Source organism: Abrus precatorius, unplaced genomic scaffold, assembly GCF_003935025.1.
Source record: "Abrus precatorius isolate BTA unplaced genomic scaffold, Abrus_2018 Scaffold8, whole genome shotgun sequence".
Classification (NCBI taxonomy): Eukaryota; Viridiplantae; Streptophyta; class Magnoliopsida; order Fabales; family Fabaceae; genus Abrus; species Abrus precatorius.
In genome coordinates, this window is record NW_020874428.1 from 31,208,646 (window position 1) to 31,226,432 (window position 17,787).

Sequence of the window (17,787 nt, forward strand, 5' to 3'; positions counted from 1 at the left end):
CCTAAGTAAATAAATGAGCATTTAGTTTAACTTCTTAAAAATATTTATTTTTACCAGCATCATGAAAAAACATTTGAAAAATGAAATTTGACTAAACTCATGCTAAATATTTTTTATAATAAAAATATTATAAAAAATAGTTATTTTTAAACAAAAAAAATGCATGTGTACATTACTCTTATAGGCACGTGTACATCTGCACTTGGCAGTTGGGAGACTCGGAGTCGTGGACTTGTTACTAAAGCGGATGTGCTCCATGCAACTCGTAAAAGGGTCACCGAAACTTCAAAAACAAAAAGGAAATTTTCCATGAAAAAATATCCTATAAGAATACTGTGGAATCCCAAGTGCAAGACCGTTTAGACTCTGCTAATTTTAACCAAACACATATTTGAGGTGGGAAAAATTCAACTTAGTTGGGATACTTAATCCTATTAGAACAGATAATACATCCGGCAAGTCACCCTAATATCAACATGTGACGGCATTTCAAACACAACTATCTTCTCTTCTTTCCACCCTTCCCAGATTTGTTGGAAGGTCCGGCGGTTGATGTTGATGCAGCCTCCTGCTTTTTAGTCCTTCCATGATGTCTTGGTACCATCTCTGCAACGCGAAGCATTAGTTGCTTTCCTGCAAAACAATCACAACCAAAAATTGAAAACATCAGATATTTCAGATTCATTATACCACAAGGACACTCCATGATGGCTAGGCCATCAATATTTTAAAACCATGCAACAATAATTCTTGATCGGTATTGACTGCGATGCTAGTATCTACAACAAAATACTGTATCTCTGTATCTCAGAATCAAAACTTTTCAAACTTCCGTCTCTTGCATATTAAGTCATAAATATGAACTGAAAATGTACCTTCCTATTAATTGACATCTACGATTGATTAAAAGTCAATTAAACAAGGTAACCTCTGCCAATTTATAATCTGGCTCTTCTCTCTGTTTCTTAGCAAATTGCCATGAATTTCATATGGACTAAACCTGAAAATACAATCTATGTTTCTCCGTGTTAGTACGGTTGAATGGTCCAGCTAGAAATGCTATCTATGTTGTTCAGATAACCAACAGAAATCTTGTATAACAATCTATCAGAATTTTAAAAAGATTAACAAAACTTGAGTTTCTTTTGTTCGGTCATGGAAGGATTTAAAAGGAGAGCCAAGCAAGGTGATCAAGCAATGGATATATTAGAATTTTACCAAGTGTAGGGGAAGGATGCAACAGGACCGCAGCTAATTTTCTCATTTAGAACGTATAAAAATTGTCAATCTTGAGTAGAACCAGTATAATCTTTTAGACCTAGTATACTATAGCCAAGCAGTTACGCTTCCATTTCTAAAATTATACAATTAGTCCATTACTGATTACATATTCTACATCCTAATCTAACAGCTATTAAATCTAAATACCCTACAATATTAAATAACAGTTATAAAATTGTAATTGCTACAACTATGTCATTCATATAAAAGATATTAAGTCTAACACAGTTTCTTAGCATCACTTTCATCTTCCACCCCCCCCCCCTCTCCCTTCCTCCCCCATGCCAGTTTTTGGGTTTACCATTCTCCAAGAGGAAAATCACTTCACTTCAAAATACTATTTCAAGACAAAATGAACTTGATTGTGGAGTTACACATATTTAGCAAAACGTGTCAGAGAATGTGATTGGGATCATTGAGGCATGAAAAAACCATCCGGTCTTATGTGTAAAATTGTGATTTTAACTACCATGCTCTCTTCTGAATTGTGATTTTACCCACAGCTTCATGTAGATCACTGTTTCCTTTTTCTTTGATTCTTTACAGTGTTCTAGAAACAAACTACTTCAACTGAAACAGAATGCACTTTTACCATGATTAAATTTGAATTCTTAATAGTAACAGGCTACCAGCTTCTATCATTTGGGTGTGTGTTTTAGAACTTGACTTTAGAAAATTCACAAAACAGAGATTATCACACATAACAAATGTTAGCAATATGCAGTTCCTGTGTAGCTCTACTTGATGAGAATGCATAACAAGAGGTTGCATGTATATGGTGCACGGTAATAATGTCTTGCATTCCTTGGGATCCAAGTATTTCTCATTCAAAATCTTATTTCTAAGACAAAAGAAAATATTTTCAATTTATCAATTTGATGCTTAGCTCCAGTCCAACTATATGAATATGCAGCTTTTTCCTAATCATGTATTTTACTATTTTATGTATAAAATTGAAGACAGTCTAACTTCTAATTTCTACCCAAAGTAAAGTTTATAATACCATAATATTCTTAGGGAGCATTTGGAAGAACTTATATGGGCTCGGGGAAGTAATTTGCAACCTTATTATAAGTTCCTTTCAACTTAACTCAATATGCTTTGTGGAGAAACTTACTAAAATATATATATTTTTAATTTATTCAACTAAGTTAACAATCAAACTTATGAATGTGCTCTCATTTAATACGACCTTATCAAATAAGGAGTCAATTAAACTATTTATCCAAATGCACCTTAAGCCCATGCCACGCTCCATGATAACCAGACCCAACTCAGTGTCTAAAGTGATAAAAAGTAGAATACAATAAGGAAACCAGTAGAAAGGCTTGTTCAACTCTACGCCACATGCCATACATATAAATAAACTTGGTGATGTAATCGACAAATACCAAGTAAACATAAACTTGCATAAATAGACAATTTAAGCCGACAAAGCCAGCCAACTGAATTTCCAAGTGGGTGACAAAATCACAATTGGGAAAAGATATCAAAACTTGGTGATCAAGTTTAAGAACATTCATATCCTCAGAAGACAAAGAAAAATGGTGTGGGTTCAGGCATTGAGGTATTAAATGAATGAAAATCTACTAATATTAACCTTAATCACGATTTAACATAGTGATTAAGGTTAATATCAGTAGATTGAGAATGAATCTTACTGGATGAAATGGAGGGATTAAAGAGAGTGCCATCTTCTTTTTTGAGCAATGCCCTCACTCGCCCTCTTTGCATGAAATCACGAGGGTAAGCCTTATCTATCTGATCCAATAATTGAAGCGTTAAATCAAAAGGAAATGGAAAATCATAAAGAGCAAGTAAGAAAGTAAAGAACCTCGATTGCGAAAGGGATTTTAAGATAGCTGCAACAATCACCAATTTCAGCACAAGTAGGGTTTTCGCACGCTTTGGTGAGTGCGATGCGCCTTCCTTCTGCCACCGTTTTCTTGGAATTTATGTAAACGGGATACATCACAATCCACTTCTTTATGCTGGGCAATTCGGCAGCATCCATATTCCTCACTCAAAATGAAAGCAAATCGCAAACTCAATCTTAAGATCTGTAGTATATATGAGGATTGATGAATGCGTTGAGAGAGAGAGGTTTGGTGAACGTAAAAGTGAAGGAGCAGAATGGACAACCATAGTCTATTCTATTTGGGCTACGGCCCAAAAGCCCATCTAACCAAATGGGTTAGGGTCAGGTCATGGGCCTTTTTTCTTCCTAAATTAGAATATTATAAAAAATTTATTTGAAGAATTATCCGCATAATGACAAAAAAAAATAAAAGAGAGAGAAGAAGAAGAATTATAAGCAATATGAAGCCGTGCTAATAATGATTATGTCTTTTGAATCAAATGTTTTATTTTAAAAATTTTATTTTTTATTTTATTTAATATAGTAAAATATTAATTATCAATAATAAAAACATTTTGCTGTAAAAAACTAGTTATGTTTTGGCTCGACCAGACAAAGACAACGTTGGTAAAAGCCACGTGATTCTCCCGAATATATTTCCTTCACATACAATTTAAAGCAAAGAATATCCCTATGCGAGAAAACGATCCTTTTTAAGAAACGGAGAAGATAAACTCCATAGAAAGTTTATATAGAACCTTTTTGCTTGTAGCAATGCTAAAAGTAGAGAATATGTCTGCTGCTACCTCGAACTAATAACAGTTTTCTTCAAGAACAGGATAAGTAACCATAATATTCACTATTAATACAAATAACGAAAGCATCCTGAACATATGACACCAAAATAGTCGACATTTCTGAGCTCATTGCCAAAGCTTATATCTAGTTATGGTCATGGATAACCAAGATGGTTTGTCCCCTTTCCTTCTTTTTTGTGTAGTATCCTTTAAAATGTTTGTTTTCAGGTGTGTCTACGTAGTTATTTGAATTTATATTAACTTCAACTCTAAGGATTAGTTTTAATTATCCATAAATAGAAATTATAATAAATTCAAATGTAAAATCAACAAACCTGCTTAGCAAGGAGATTTCTAGGGCAGGGATGAATTTTGGATTTGACTTTCTAAGCTTAGAATATACCTCACAGATAATAAAAAAAATGTATTTTGCATGTTTGTGATGGATTGTCACCTATCATTTTTTTGTCTTTCATTATGCCACAATTGCTTGAATAATTAAACCAGTATAATTTTATAAAAACATCAACTTTAATCCTCGAGATTGATTTTAAAGCAGCTGGATACTATTTTTCCAAAAAAAATAAAATATTTATTACATTAAATATATAAGAAACAATGAAAACATTTTAAATAAAAATATTATTTTTATAATATTGAAATTCAGTTATAAAAACAGCTAAAGTTAACAAAATTGATAACTTTAAAATTGTTTAAATTGAAAGGAGAGATGTTGATAAATAAAATGAGATTGTTTTCGAGAAAAAGTAACTCATTATGTACAATGATTTCATTCACTTATAATATTACAGGCATTTCACGATCCATTGTAGATGCTCCACCTGCTCATTACGCAGTGAAAATACAATCATTTTCACTCATGACAAAGAATTCTATAGAGAGATACGAGTCAGGGAATTTTGAAGCTGGAGGCTACAAATGGTATACCTTTATATGTTCTAGTTGATAACAGTATCAATGATGTTGTTGGTTACAAAGGTGGCTTATTGTAAGTTCAGCTAATGCATCAAAAAAGGTTTCATGGATAATAATTTTGCTCCAATGACTGTTATTACATTTGCTAACACCTCGTAGGAAGTTAGTTCTGTACCCTAGCGGAAATAAGAGCATGAATGTAAAGGACCATATTTCACTCTACTTGGCGTTGGACGAAGCAAGTTCACTTCATCATGGTTGGGAAGTTTATGTCAATTTTCGGTTGTTTTTGCATGATCAGAACAACGACAACTACCTAGTTGTCCAAGGTATGTATTCCAATTTTTGAGTGTATTTACTTACCAATTACATTTCCACGATGAATTCTTGAGTAGATTTTGTTTGCACAAGTTTGCATAAATTAAACCAATCAACAAATGACACATCTCATTATATATTAAATATTTACATAAATATTTGCACTACTCAATTTATTTTATATTTAAAGTCATGATGATGTCTCCATTGTTGATTGGTTTACTCTACGCAATTTGTGGAGTTGTCTGTGCTAGTCTTTCTCTTTACCCACATCATACACAAACCAAAGTATTCAACCTCTGAAAATTGATGCATTTTCAAGGTTTATGCTAGAAACATTTTTTTTAAATTGTATCGCACATGGTAGATTACGTTTATCTTGTGTTCTTGTAGTTCAGCTTTTTACCTGTAAAGCAAGGGTCTCTTACCGTTTTTTGAACACTGCATTTAACAGATGCAGCGAGAAAGGAAAGGAGATTTCACAAGATGAAGGTTGAATGGGGATTTGATCAATTTATTCCTCTTAAAGATTTCAACCTTATCTCTAAAGGTTATTTGGTGGGTGATACGTGCGCAATTGGAGCCGAAGTCTTTGTTTGCAATGAAAGAAGTACAGGTAAAGGAGAATGTTTGGTAATGATGAAGGATGCCATTACTTACAAGCACCAAGGCGAATTTGATAACTTCTCAAAGTTGGATTCAGAATATTATGAGTCTAAAGCTTTCAACGCTGGAAACTACAAATGGTACAAATGATCAATCCTATTTTGTTGCGGATGTACTCCAATGTGGTCATCCAACTTTTTTTAAAAAATCTTTAGTTTATTAGGTGAAGATGAGGAATCCAACCCGCAAGAAAATATAAATTGATATACATTGTTAAAGAAAAATTTAATATGATTAATTCACACAAAGGACTTTTGCTTCCCAAGAGTGCTTGAAACTAACAAGAAGTTTTGTTTTGACAATTTCCTAATTTGTCATTATGCTGTTATTTTGCAGGAAGATAAAACTTTATCCCAACGGAAAAGGTGCTGAAGTGGGCAGTTATATTTCTCTGTACCTGGTCTTGGCTAACCCATCAGCCCTTTCTCCTAGTTCCAAAATATATGCGCAGATAATATTACGCATACTTGACCAGAAGCAAGCCAAGCATCACTTTGGAAAAGGTAGAGTTTAGTCACTTTTTATGAGCTGCAATTCCTCGAGAAAAGTGCTACTGATACAAAATGATAGTTGAATGAATGATTAACATTATGTGTAACATTCTTCGCAAGCCTAAGCAAACAATAGCATAGATTCAGTTCCATAACTGACAGTTCCCCCTTTCTTTTTCTTGCAGCTAACTATTGGTTTAGTGCCTCAAACCATGAAAATGGAGCATCAAGATTTATGTCTATAAGTAATTTCACCAATCAATACTCTGGTTATCTGGTGAAAGACAGTTGCTTGGCAGAGGCAGAGGTTACGATTCTTGGAGTGGTTGATGCATTGTCCTAACTTTGTTTAATGTTTCAATGTATGTATATATGCATATTCCAAATGGACATAAAAAAAAACAACGTGGCTCTCTTATTAACCTTTAAATTGTACATTTTATTGAATAAATCATTATTTACACAAGAGATTCTTGAGTCATGTCATACAAGTACATTATGTACTGAAGTGGATTACAAATATTGACAACAATACACAATTTGCGAGTACTTACAAAAATTAACAAACACAAGAAATTAGCCAAATGTTTTCTCACTGCTATAACACATGTACAAAAACCCATCATCATCCTTGTAAGATTCATAAATGGAGTTCATGAGACTTGCTGTAAATGGAAACATGAAAGCCACAGACAAAACACAAATTAGCATACAAGAAGAAAGAAGCTGAACAACTCTTACAAGATTTTGGTGATAAGGTGCTTTTACCAGTCTGAGGTAACGTGTTCTTTACAAAAATAAACAGTGCTTTCCCAGGATTCAAACGTAGCCTGCTACTCAAAATGTGAATAAACTGCCCAACAGACATATCTCGAGGAACCAAATATCTAAAAGAGTAAAAAAATATATATACAAGGAGATCAGCCCCATCAAGACGATTATGGAGTAAATAATGAAATTTTATTCAAACTTATTACAGTCGGTGAAAAAGATTAGAAAACAACTGTAAACATAAATGACCAAATGACAAAGGTTTAAATAAGTTATTAGACCTTGAATATATCATGGTTTTTTATTTTAGTCCTCATAAAAAAAATATTTGGTTTTATTCTCTACGTTTAACAAAAATGATTTGGTTCTAGTCCCTTAACAGGACTAATACTGTGTTTGGTTTGCATCTAAGAGACAAGCACGAGCGTTTCTAACGCATAAGCTACTCTCAAGAGAGTCTAAAATTACGTGCGTTTAAACCTTTCTAACGCAGAACCAAACTCATACTAAAATGCACGTGATTTTTGTAAATTTTAGGAACTAAAATCAGGGGAAAAAGTCAACACTGAAAATAATGGTTTATCTTCATATAATTCAAAATTTGACAAATGAAATAAACATTAAAAGCACTACACAAAAAATTAGCAACTCCAAATACCTAACAGCATGTTTAATCAAGACGTTGACTATTCTGAAATGAATAATTGGAACATTATAATGGGGTAATTGTTGAATGCAAGTGAGAGTTTTTAGCAGAGATGTATATTATTTAGTAAAATTTAAAGTGAATCATAACCATATAGCTAAAACTTACTTCTTCTTGTCCAATTCAGGTAGGTCTGTCCTTGAATATTTCTCAATGATGATCTGCAACACATAAGTCATAGATTCATTGCTTAAATTCAAACATTCAGCTTTAAAAGGTGAAAAATCAAGCATTTGTGGCCATCGCTTTCCAAGGTGGAATTAAAATTACAAAAAAGAGGAAAATCTGAACCAATATGTCTTACGGGAACTCGATCCGGATATTTGACAACGATGCATTCTGATTCCTTCCGTCTTTCATCTGCATCCAATCAAAATCCACCAAAAACAATGCAATGCCAAATTAATATTACATATTTGACAGTGAAAGGAAATATAAACAATTTTTTAAATTGAATTATTCAAAAAGAAACAAACCGAATGAGAATTCTTGTTTGAAGGACTTAATCTTTCCCATGAATCTGAGATTAAAGCAGTGTATCGTGTGAATTCGAAACTCCCAACAAAAATGGAAATGCGAAATAAAAACTAAAAAAAACGATATCGTTTAATTATTGCGTTGCTTCCACCGTCAACCTTTCTGGCATTATTATGCACGTCAACGTCACTTAACAAACGAATGAACCACGTTAGTTCTGAACCATACAATTATGGGCTATACATGGGCCTTTTTTGTCGTTGTTAAGGCCCAATTACATTCTGATCAACAACTCGCTTTTTGTTTTGTTGTATCCATGGGCTTGCTTAGTTTATGTCCCCTTTTTTTCTTTTTTGAGTCCATGGGTTTGACGCGATAGATTTTTCATAATATCGAATATGAGATGTTTTTGACTATTCATAGGATATTTGGGTACGCCATCTGTAAATTTGAAAATGTATTTATACTTATTTATACATTAGTAATTGTAAAGTGTGATTTATCTTATATCTTAAAGATTAGAAAATAATAATTTTTTAACTAAATTATTGATTCTATTATCTATTAATATAAAATTAATTATAACAATTGTTTTAGTAAAAAAAATTACTAAATTTTTTCAACTATAAAGAGTATGTAGATTTTATCTTTTGTCTCTTAATCATGTTATTTTAAACATGTTGAAGTCGATTCAATTGGACAACATGATTTAACATTTAATAAAAATTGAATATATTTAGCGTCTTCAAAATAAATAAAAAAAAAAGAAAGTACTTTTTAATAATTGCATGCAGAAAGATGTAAAAAGAAATTGTAATTAACACGTGTCTTTATTTGGGTCCCTCACTTTTGCATGTGTGTGGCATATGAGGAGGTTTCAGTGTTGATTTGATGGTGGCGCAGAGAAATGCAATTATTAATGAGTGGGTAAAACTGCAAAAGATTTTACAAATACTACATTACAGAAAATAATAATAAAGTTATTGTTGGTGTGAAGTTTGAAGAGGACGTGGCAGCATAACCCACCTACCCAATCTTTGCACTGCAACAACCAACGGTCAGAATTGGTGGCAATTTTCTATTCAACCACATCCCTTTCATAACTTCCTACTTACCTCGTGCGTTCTGTTTTACACTTTATTTATAAATTGTTTTTAACTCAATTAAACTTTGCTCTTTGTTTTGTAAAATTGTATCATTTGAAATATAATTAAATTACCATCGTATTTAAAATATTATAGTAGCATAAAATTTACATTTTTTTTCTTGTATCTTGTACTTTAATTTTTTTTTTTGAAAATACTGAATCCACCTAAATCTGATTATTTGTTAACAAGCGTATAATGAACAATACTGAGTAGTTTAATTACACGATATTTGATATGGTTACCAACTTCGTTGCTCTTGGTAAGCTATCCATATCAATACATTAAATAAAAAATTGATATTAATACTATCATAAAAACCATATTGAAGACAATATATATTAATATGCAACAAATGTTAATTAATATCTCAAGTACATTAATTAAATAAACTTTTAAGTATACTAATGATGTTAAGTATTAATTTTTATGTTTAGCTTTTTAACCTGATGAATTTGTTGATTAATATATTTAAATTAATAGTTAAAATATAAGAAATTACAGGTTCATTATTTTTGTTTGTCTTGTTTTGTAATAAAAAATATTAGTAATATACTTTTCAACATATTTATTTTAAAAAAATGATATAATTTTTTAACAAAATATGAAATTAATTTAAACCTTTACTTTAAATTAAATTAAAAAATTATCATATATTTCCTTTTTATCTTTAATAAACTCCTTTATCAAAATACTTTGATTTGAAGCAAATACTAAAATTGAAAAGTAATTGAAAAATAAAATATGACTATTCTATTTACCTCGTCAACCAACCCCTAAGTGGTAGAATTGGACGTGGAAGTTGGCATTGGGTTGAGAGTCAAAACCACACGACTAATTTAAAAGTTAAGCAAAAACTAAAGTCAAAATCAAAATCAAAATTAGCCATTAACCAATCGACAATACAACCTTGTGGCCTGTGGTGGTAGCTGTGGATGTATCAACTTTTACCTTCATAAGGACTCACCCACTCCCTCCCATGTTCATCCAACGGTTCAGATCCATTCTCACTCCCCAATCGCAGCCGTCGATTCAAAAAACACAGTATCATAATACAAGTGAATGAATCTAACCCAAAATCTAATCTCGTTTCTTAGGGGCTTTTGTGTCATTGAATCACACCAGCCACGCATTTTGCCTATAAATGCCAACTCATTGCTCACGTTTCAACTCGCATTGTTTCAGAGCAGAGGCCCCCTCAACCACCATCCCTCGTTCTGAGCCTCCTTTGCAGTTTGCACTCTCTCCCTCTCTCCCTCTCTCTGCTCCTCTACTTGTCGAGGTACCCTTCTTTTTCCTCTGTTGCAGGCATGACTTACTCTGCTACCTTCATTCTGTTAATGTCAACTTTGATCGATATTCTTGTTTTTTCTTGATAAATTGTGGATCTTGCTCTTCTGGGTAGGTTTGGTTTGTTTTTCTTTAACTGGCTCGGTCTTTGTTACCCCAGATGGTTTAAACCGAATGTGAACTGTACTGGGTATCGCTAATTGCTGTGCTCACATGGGGAATTTGCTTATGGCTTTCAGATCTAGTGGAATTCATATGATTTACTGAGAAAAAAATCACCTTTTTTAGGGGGATTTTGGGTTTCCGTTAAACCTTGGATTGACATGGGGTTTGGTGATTAGAGGGTATTTTTAGCAAAGTTTGGAGTTGTACTTGCTGTGGTACATAGTTGGAAAATGGGACTTTTGTTTTTTTGGTGAATTTTATCTTTGATGTTGCTCTTGCTGTGTTTCCTTTTGTGAGTGAATTTGTATTTAGGTTCTAATTATCTGTGCTTCAATTTTTGTTGGGGTTGTTGTGTAGTTATTAAAGTTTAAAGATGGCAGAGACTTTCCTATTTACCTCCGAGTCAGTGAACGAGGGACACCCTGACAAGCTCTGTGACCAAATCTCCGATGCTGTGCTCGATGCTTGTCTTGAACAGGACCCAGATAGCAAGGTTGCGTGTGAAACATGCACCAAGACCAACTTGGTTATGGTTTTTGGAGAGATCACAACCAAGGCCAACGTTGACTATGAGAAGATTGTGCGTGACACATGCAGGAACATTGGGTTTGTTTCAGAAGATGTAGGGCTTGATGCTGACAATTGCAAGGTCCTTGTATACATTGAGCAACAAAGCCCTGATATTGCTCAGGGTGTGCATGGCCATCTCACCAAAAGGCCTGAGGAAATTGGTGCTGGTGACCAAGGTCACATGTTTGGCTATGCCACTGATGAGACCCCTGAATTGATGCCCCTTAGCCATGTTCTTGCCACCAAGCTCGGTGATCGTCTCACCCAGGTTCGCAAAAATGGAACTTGCTCTTGGCTGAGGCCTGATGGCAAGACCCAAGTCACTGTTGAGTATTACAATGACAAGGGTGCCATGGTTCCAGTTCGCGTTCACACTGTGCTTATCTCAACTCAACATGACGAGACTGTTACAAATGATGAAATTGCTGCTGATCTTAAGGAGCATGTTATCAAGCCTGTGATTCCTGAGAAGTACCTTGATGAGAAGACCATTTTCCACTTGAACCCCTCTGGCCGTTTTGTCATTGGTGGGCCTCATGGTGATGCTGGTCTCACTGGCCGCAAGATCATCATCGACACTTATGGTGGATGGGGTGCACATGGTGGCGGTGCCTTCTCAGGGAAGGACCCAACTAAGGTTGATAGGAGTGGTGCTTACATTGTGAGGCAAGCTGCTAAGAGCATTGTTGCCAGTGGACTTGCCAGAAGGTGCATTGTGCAAGTGTCTTATGCCATTGGTGTGCCTGAGCCTTTGTCTGTCTTTGTTGACACATATGGTACTGGGAAGATCCCTGATAAGGAGATCCTCAAAATTGTGAAGGAGAACTTCGATTTCAGGCCTGGCATGATCTCTATCAACCTTGATCTCAAGAGGGGTGGCAACAACAGGTTCTTGAAGACTGCTGCTTATGGACATTTTGGCAGAGAGGATCCTGACTTCACATGGGAAGTGGTGAAGCCCCTCAAGTGGGAGAAGGCCTAAGTGATTCTCTTCCGCTCTGTGCTGTGGGAGTTTTGAGCGTTGCCGTTATAGTGTCTAATCATCATCAAGTCTCTCAATGTCTCTGTGTCTCTCTCCTCTTCCTCCTCCTATTTTGTTTCTTCCATCTTCATTTGTAATTTTTTATATGATCAACCAAAAAATGTACTCTCCGTTTGTATGCCCAACCCATATATGCTTTTATGTAAAATCAAAAAGAGAGTATTCAATTTGAATTTATCAATTGCCATACTTCTCTCCTTGAACTCATTTTCACGTGCATTTTAAATATCTAATTTCCCATGTCTCAAAAAATCACGCTACAGTTTTGAACAGAGAATAAATGAACCAACTGCTTAAACTACCCACTAAGTGGTTCTGGTTTCATTATTTTCATAGTAATAACACTATTGACCAAGTAAAACATTTTGTCACTAGGAGTGCTGTAGATTCCTCTATATCATTTTTTGCACGTTGTATACTTAATTGTCATTGTTTATTTCTTGTTTGCACTGGTGTTGAGAAAAGGAAGTTTGAACCATGTGCTCGTTTCTTAATACGTATCTAATATGAATCTAAAAGGAATAGGCAAGGTAAAGTTGATATGTGTTGGAGAAGAAGCTCTACTTGTAATCAGGTGATGAAGAGTCACATTGATCAAAAGGGTCCAATTGCATTAAAATTTATTAACTCGCTTTCTTACTCTGGGACATAATTTGCACATAAATTCTAATAATATAAATGCATACAAAATCTTCCACAATATTTTTACGCATATTTTTTTTAATTTGGAAAAAATATTATCACAGAATCACTCTATTGACGGTTTTAAAAATAGTGTTCAATCGATATTCGAAATGTCCAAATAACATAACTGATATGCAATTATTTGGTTTGTCATACGCTTCCTTTGATTGCTAGTATTAATTAAGGTGCATCAATTTTGCTGGGGTCCTGGGGACATCTTAAGGACTGCAAAAGAGTCCTCTGAGTAATTATTTAAAGTTCTCTCTAAAATTAACTACGAATCTACTAAAGGAAGGGAAAATAAAAAGTACGGTGAGCAATGTCGCTGTTATGGCCCCATGAAAAGTACCTGATGAAGTGGCACTGATAGGTTGTCGGTATAAATGCTGCAAGACAAGGGTCAGACAGATGTAGATTTTACGTTTACTCTTAGCTCAAAGCGAATCTTGGCATTCCATGTGAATGAATAATCCTTCCAACTTATTGACAAGATAGGAAGGGTACTCCTGCTTCTCCCATCTCTCAATTCATCATTTTAAAAGATTCTTCAACTTAATAGGTGTCCGTTCAGATATTTCATACACATAATTTTTATTTCTTAAAGCTTTTTGGTACTAAAAACTCTCAAATAGGTCCAAGTATTAGCAGACAGTTGTGTCTCGACGGTGACAAATGAGCTAATCCAATGTTAATATCTTGAGCAAAAATGGCCAAATGCCTACAGAGGAACTTCAATGGTCAAATTCATGGTAATTTCCATAAAGTAACAAATATGTACACAGTGACGAGAGACAAGCCTTATATAGGACTTGAACACTAGTAATACATGGCCAAAATATGAAAACATGGCTTCATGGTATACTTCAAAGTAATACAACCGTGGAACATTCTAGAGAAATAGGTGCAAGAAGTATGATTTGTAGGGTGTGTTCCCCTGCTCTATGGGGTAGTTGTCATTCCTTATCAAAATGCTTTGCTGAACCTCATAAGTTATATTCGACCAGTGGAAAAATGGTGTTGATTGTCCTCAAATGTTGATCTTCAATCCGGACGTCTCCTAACTCTACCCACAAATAATAATCAGACAAATGATAATATTTATCACATATTTTTTTTACAATTTAATTTTTAACATGCATTTTTTCAATAAATTCATCACTTCATTAGAGTACATTTAAGAGCTTTTTCACATACATTTTATAATATAAGTCTGGCTAATTGATAAAACATCAAATTTTTTTTCTTGAAAAACAAGTTAGATTATATAAAAAAATTAAACGAATAAACTTATTAATTATATTTTAAAAAATGATCGTTAATTTCTTAATCAATAACCAAGAGTAATTAACATTTATCTTAATTAATATCTATTTTTTATTTTAAATTTTTTATCACATTTTTTACTTTTTCCCCCTAATTACTTCTACTTTGTAGTTTCTATTGAACCCATCAAACCCAAAATATAATTATTGACTTGAACCTTGCCCCATTTGTCCACAGTGAATGCCAAACTATTTGGATATTGACATTTTGGGCATATGTGTTTGTTATTGGTGTTAAGTGTTAACTTACACTTTGTCCTCATTACCCTCTCCCAAAAAATACAAACACGCACCCTTAGCTTAGTCCCAACACTTGTACGAGTCCAACAACCAACGTGTCCTTTAATTTCTTGGCCCACGAGTCATGAAAAACAATGCTGTTCGAGAACAATAACATATTATGGACCAAAACACAAACACAATAAAATCTCTTACCCAAAGAACAACAAAATCTGACCCAAACGACAACGAAAGGGAAATAACGAATCTTTCTTTGGCATATCGAGTGAAAACCAACCACGTTATTGCCTTTGTCATGGCGATTTTGTAGATAATCTACTTGTAAACAATTCCAAGTACCCAAATCGCATGCATGACCACTTCAAGTATTAACTACTTGGTTCATGCAAAGACCAAAGAAAATTAAGTCTTGCAACACTTGTTCAAAGATTAAGAAATAAAGTTTTGAGTGAAAATACCCTCCATCGGACAAATTTGAATCAACAAGACTACTAACTTTTGTTAAAGAATCTTACTTTTTCCTTTTATCTCTGCAACTATCCTTTTTTAATCTATGTTATCTTCCCTACACTACATCCAATAATATTCTTAATCATTCATTGTATATTTATTATATTTTAAAATAAAAAATTATAATTTTAATAGTCAAATAATCTCTAATAATAATATTACAGTAAAGAAAATTTATTGATCTTTTATTTATTCTTGTATTAATTTTAAATTTATTTATTCTTGTATTAATTTTAAAATAATATAATTTTTTTAAGCATGTATAATTTTAAGTTTCAATTCTAATAAACGCAGATGTGTTATATATATATATATATATATATAAAAGAACTTTATCGTTGGTAATAGTTTCACTTAATTTAATTGATGTTGCTTTTAATGAAAAATATATGTTGTATAGATCAATTTTTTTAATTTTTAAAGTAAAAAACTTAAAAAATTATCTTTAAATTGTAGTATGTTAAAATTATTAATACATACTTCAAAATAATCAATGATAAGGATTCATGTATTACTTTTTAATATTTTTGAACGAAATTAATTTTAAAGGTTTTTATATATAAAATACAAAGCAAACTCTATTTACTGTGATGGTTTTTGTTACTTTATTTTAAATATTGAATGGAAACATAGTATGAAATAAATATAATATTTTTACTAATTTTTAAGTTTATGTTATTAGGTAAATATAAATCAATATTTTTTAAAAATAAAATAATAATCTTATCATGCTAAGAAATAAATACTTATTGTTTAAAAATTATTTAATACTCATTATTTAATTATAGATGAAATCTGTTAGTTGTAATTTTTTAAAAATTATAAAAAATATAAGTGCAAATTATTAAATTAGAAGTAAAGTTTACAAATTTTAATAATAGTGTTTAATTAATAATAAAAATATATATATATATTTTTAAAATAGTACCTTGTTAACGTCTAGTTACTGTTGAGAAAAGTAATTTCTACCCCACAACACGTGTCCTCTCTTCCCACTTCATAATCCCACTAAATTTTTTATCCGACCAAAAACACGAGTGCACTCTCATAGTTTCTTTATAATTACTATTGTGGTCATCATTTGCTTACTTTTTCGTGAATAAATTTGAAAACTCATAAAAAATTATACCTACCAAACCTAAGGTCAAGAAAAAAAGTAGTCTATCAATTTTCCCTATGAAATATTTCATGTCAAGTAATTAATATTTATAATTACTAATTTTAAGGATTGAAATATATATTTTTACAATCGTAGGGATCAAATCAACCTCTATTTATAATTGTTATAGACTACTTTGATACATGAATTGAAGAAAAGAAAAAGATACATTCACAATGTGAAATTAATCTTAAAAGAGAGAAAAAGGAAAAGCTACCCTCACAATGTAAAGTGGAGGGTGACGGTGTAGAAATGGTATTAAAAAAGATGGTATCTTAAACTCTCTAAGTAACTGAGCCAATATATGTTGAAGTTGAAGTTCAACCATCCAAAAATTTTCCATCACTACTCATCAGGCATGTAAAATCCTCCTCCATTTCAGATTTAAAGGAAAACTCTGTTCACCCAAGTTTTGGACCACCCTATATCTGGTCAGTGTTTTTCTTATTCTAATTCTTTCACGGTTGAATTGTTTTTTCTTACGTTAAATATATTGTTGAAGTGTGTTTATAGTTTATTAAGAATGTATTTAATAGATACCTCTGGATTAGAAAGATGAAACGAAATAGAAAATAATTCAAAGGTTCAATGATGATTTTTTTTAAGATAAACTTACATTTTATTTTAGTTGTTCACAAATTTGAGCTTAATTTAACTTAATTAATAAATTAAATGAGTTTGACTTATCATTTAACAAATTAAACTCAAACAATTAACAAATATCTTAATTCATTCACCCTCATCGTCTTTTCTTTTTCTTCCTGCAGTCTCCTTCTTTATTAACTGTTTCATGTTAGATTAATTTTTACAAAAATACAACTATATAAAAATAATTAAAAGTTTAAAATATATTAAAATAATAATAAAAATATGTAAAATACATACGAAAGCTATTTTCACCATTACATCAACAGTTTTATGTTCGAACATAAAGTTAATATAATATTTGATATTATATATAATTACTTTTTCTGCTGGTATATACTAATATACACATCTAAAAAATATACCCCAAAATTAAGTAGATTCTGTTTTTTTTTGGTCAACTAGACGTAAGTGGACTTGATTCATGAGCTGACTCGTATTAAGCCCGAAAACATTTTTGGTCTGGCTTGTGAATGGGCCTGAAAATCATTTCCAATTTCTTGTATTTCAATTGGATTGGCAAACAAAAAAAGGATTATTATTATTATTATTATTATTATTACTAATGAGGTGTTTATGTTGAATGCATGCTGCTACATTTTAATTAGGATCAATACTAGATCATATAGACATTCTAAATACACAAACATAGAATGTTATTTAATTAAAAAAAAATGTAAAGCTCAGAAAGAAAATTAAATGCAAAATATAACA

The 17,787-nt window shown here is 32.2% G+C and overlaps 4 protein-coding genes across 6 annotated transcripts; 2 read left to right on the plus strand and 2 right to left on the minus strand.

The window, feature by feature from the left end:
* Positions 1-400: 400 nt before the first annotated feature.
* LOC113847948 (signal recognition particle 19 kDa protein) lies at positions 401-3,390 on the minus strand. Its single transcript, XM_027477283.1, has 3 exons — positions 3,116-3,390; positions 2,943-3,042; positions 401-633 (listed from the first exon to the last, which is right to left on the minus strand). Exons 1-3 carry the CDS (start codon positions 3,293-3,295, stop codon positions 500-502), a joined length of 414 nt encoding a protein of 137 aa, XP_027333084.1. The 5' UTR covers positions 3,296-3,390; the 3' UTR covers positions 401-499.
* Positions 3,391-4,085: 695 nt separating this feature from the next.
* LOC113847979 (TNF receptor-associated factor homolog 1a) lies at positions 4,086-6,737 on the plus strand. Its single transcript, XM_027477321.1, has 6 exons — positions 4,086-4,109; positions 4,749-4,878; positions 5,032-5,201; positions 5,645-5,936; positions 6,193-6,359; positions 6,533-6,737. Exons 1-6 carry the CDS (start codon positions 4,088-4,090, stop codon positions 6,688-6,690), a joined length of 939 nt encoding a protein of 312 aa, XP_027333122.1. The 5' UTR covers positions 4,086-4,087; the 3' UTR covers positions 6,691-6,737.
* A 93-nt stretch (positions 6,738-6,830) lies between these two features.
* LOC113847069 (autophagy-related protein 8i-like) lies at positions 6,831-8,447 on the minus strand. Of its 2 annotated transcripts, none has more exons than XM_027475923.1 (5): positions 8,301-8,447; positions 8,129-8,184; positions 7,933-7,985; positions 7,116-7,177; positions 6,831-7,012 (listed from the first exon to the last, which is right to left on the minus strand). In XM_027475923.1, exons 1-5 carry the CDS (start codon positions 8,338-8,340, stop codon positions 6,924-6,926), a joined length of 300 nt encoding a protein of 99 aa, XP_027331724.1. In that variant the 5' UTR covers positions 8,341-8,447; the 3' UTR covers positions 6,831-6,923. The 2 variants fall into 2 exon arrangements, with proteins under 2 accessions (XP_027331724.1, XP_027331723.1); XM_027475922.1 differs by having other exon boundaries at positions 6,837-7,012; positions 7,116-7,234.
* Positions 8,448-10,619: 2,172 nt separating this feature from the next.
* On the plus strand, positions 10,620-12,869 carry LOC113846318 (S-adenosylmethionine synthase). 2 transcript variants are annotated; one of them, XM_027474417.1, is made up of 2 exons: positions 10,620-10,728; positions 11,259-12,869. In XM_027474417.1, exon 2 carries the CDS (start codon positions 11,275-11,277, stop codon positions 12,451-12,453), a length of 1,179 nt encoding a protein of 392 aa, XP_027330218.1. In that variant the 5' UTR covers positions 10,620-10,728; positions 11,259-11,274; the 3' UTR covers positions 12,454-12,869. The 2 variants fall into 2 exon arrangements, with proteins under 2 accessions (XP_027330218.1, XP_027330219.1); XM_027474418.1 differs by having other exon boundaries at positions 10,620-10,754; positions 11,259-12,751.
* Positions 12,870-17,787: the final 4,918 nt, after the last annotated feature.

Bases quoted from the DNA above. Each gene is read 5' to 3' on its own strand.
- LOC113847069 (XM_027475922.1), bottom strand. From the start codon at position 8,340: ATGGGAAAGATTAAGTCCTTCAAACAAGAATTCTCATTCG. The intron at 8,185-8,300 runs GTTTGTTTCTTT...GATTGGATGCAG, and splicing joins CAAACAAGAATTCTCATTCG to ATGAAAGACGGAAGGAATCA. The intron at 7,986-8,128 runs GTAAGACATATT...TATGTGTTGCAG, and splicing joins AATATCCGGATCGAGTTCCC to ATCATCATTGAGAAATATTC.
- LOC113847948 (XM_027477283.1), bottom strand. From the start codon at position 3,295: ATGGATGCTGCCGAATTGCCCAGCATAAAGAAGTGGATTGTGATGTAT. The intron at 3,043-3,115 runs GTTCTTTACTTT...TTATTGGATCAG, and splicing joins AAATCCCTTTCGCAATCGAG to ATAGATAAGGCTTACCCTCG. The intron at 634-2,942 runs GTAAGATTCATT...ATTGTTTTGCAG, and splicing joins TAATCCCTCCATTTCATCCA to GAAAGCAACTAATGCTTCGC.
- LOC113846318 (XM_027474417.1), top strand. From the start codon at position 11,275: ATGGCAGAGACTTTCCTATTTACCTCCGAGTCAGTGAACGAGGGACAC.
- LOC113847979 (XM_027477321.1), top strand. From the start codon at position 4,088: ATGGTCATGGATAACCAAGATG. The intron at 4,110-4,748 runs GTTTGTCCCCTT...ATAATATTACAG, and splicing joins GGTCATGGATAACCAAGATG to GCATTTCACGATCCATTGTA. The intron at 5,937-6,192 runs GTACAAATGATC...GTTATTTTGCAG, and splicing joins AACGCTGGAAACTACAAATG to GAAGATAAAACTTTATCCCA.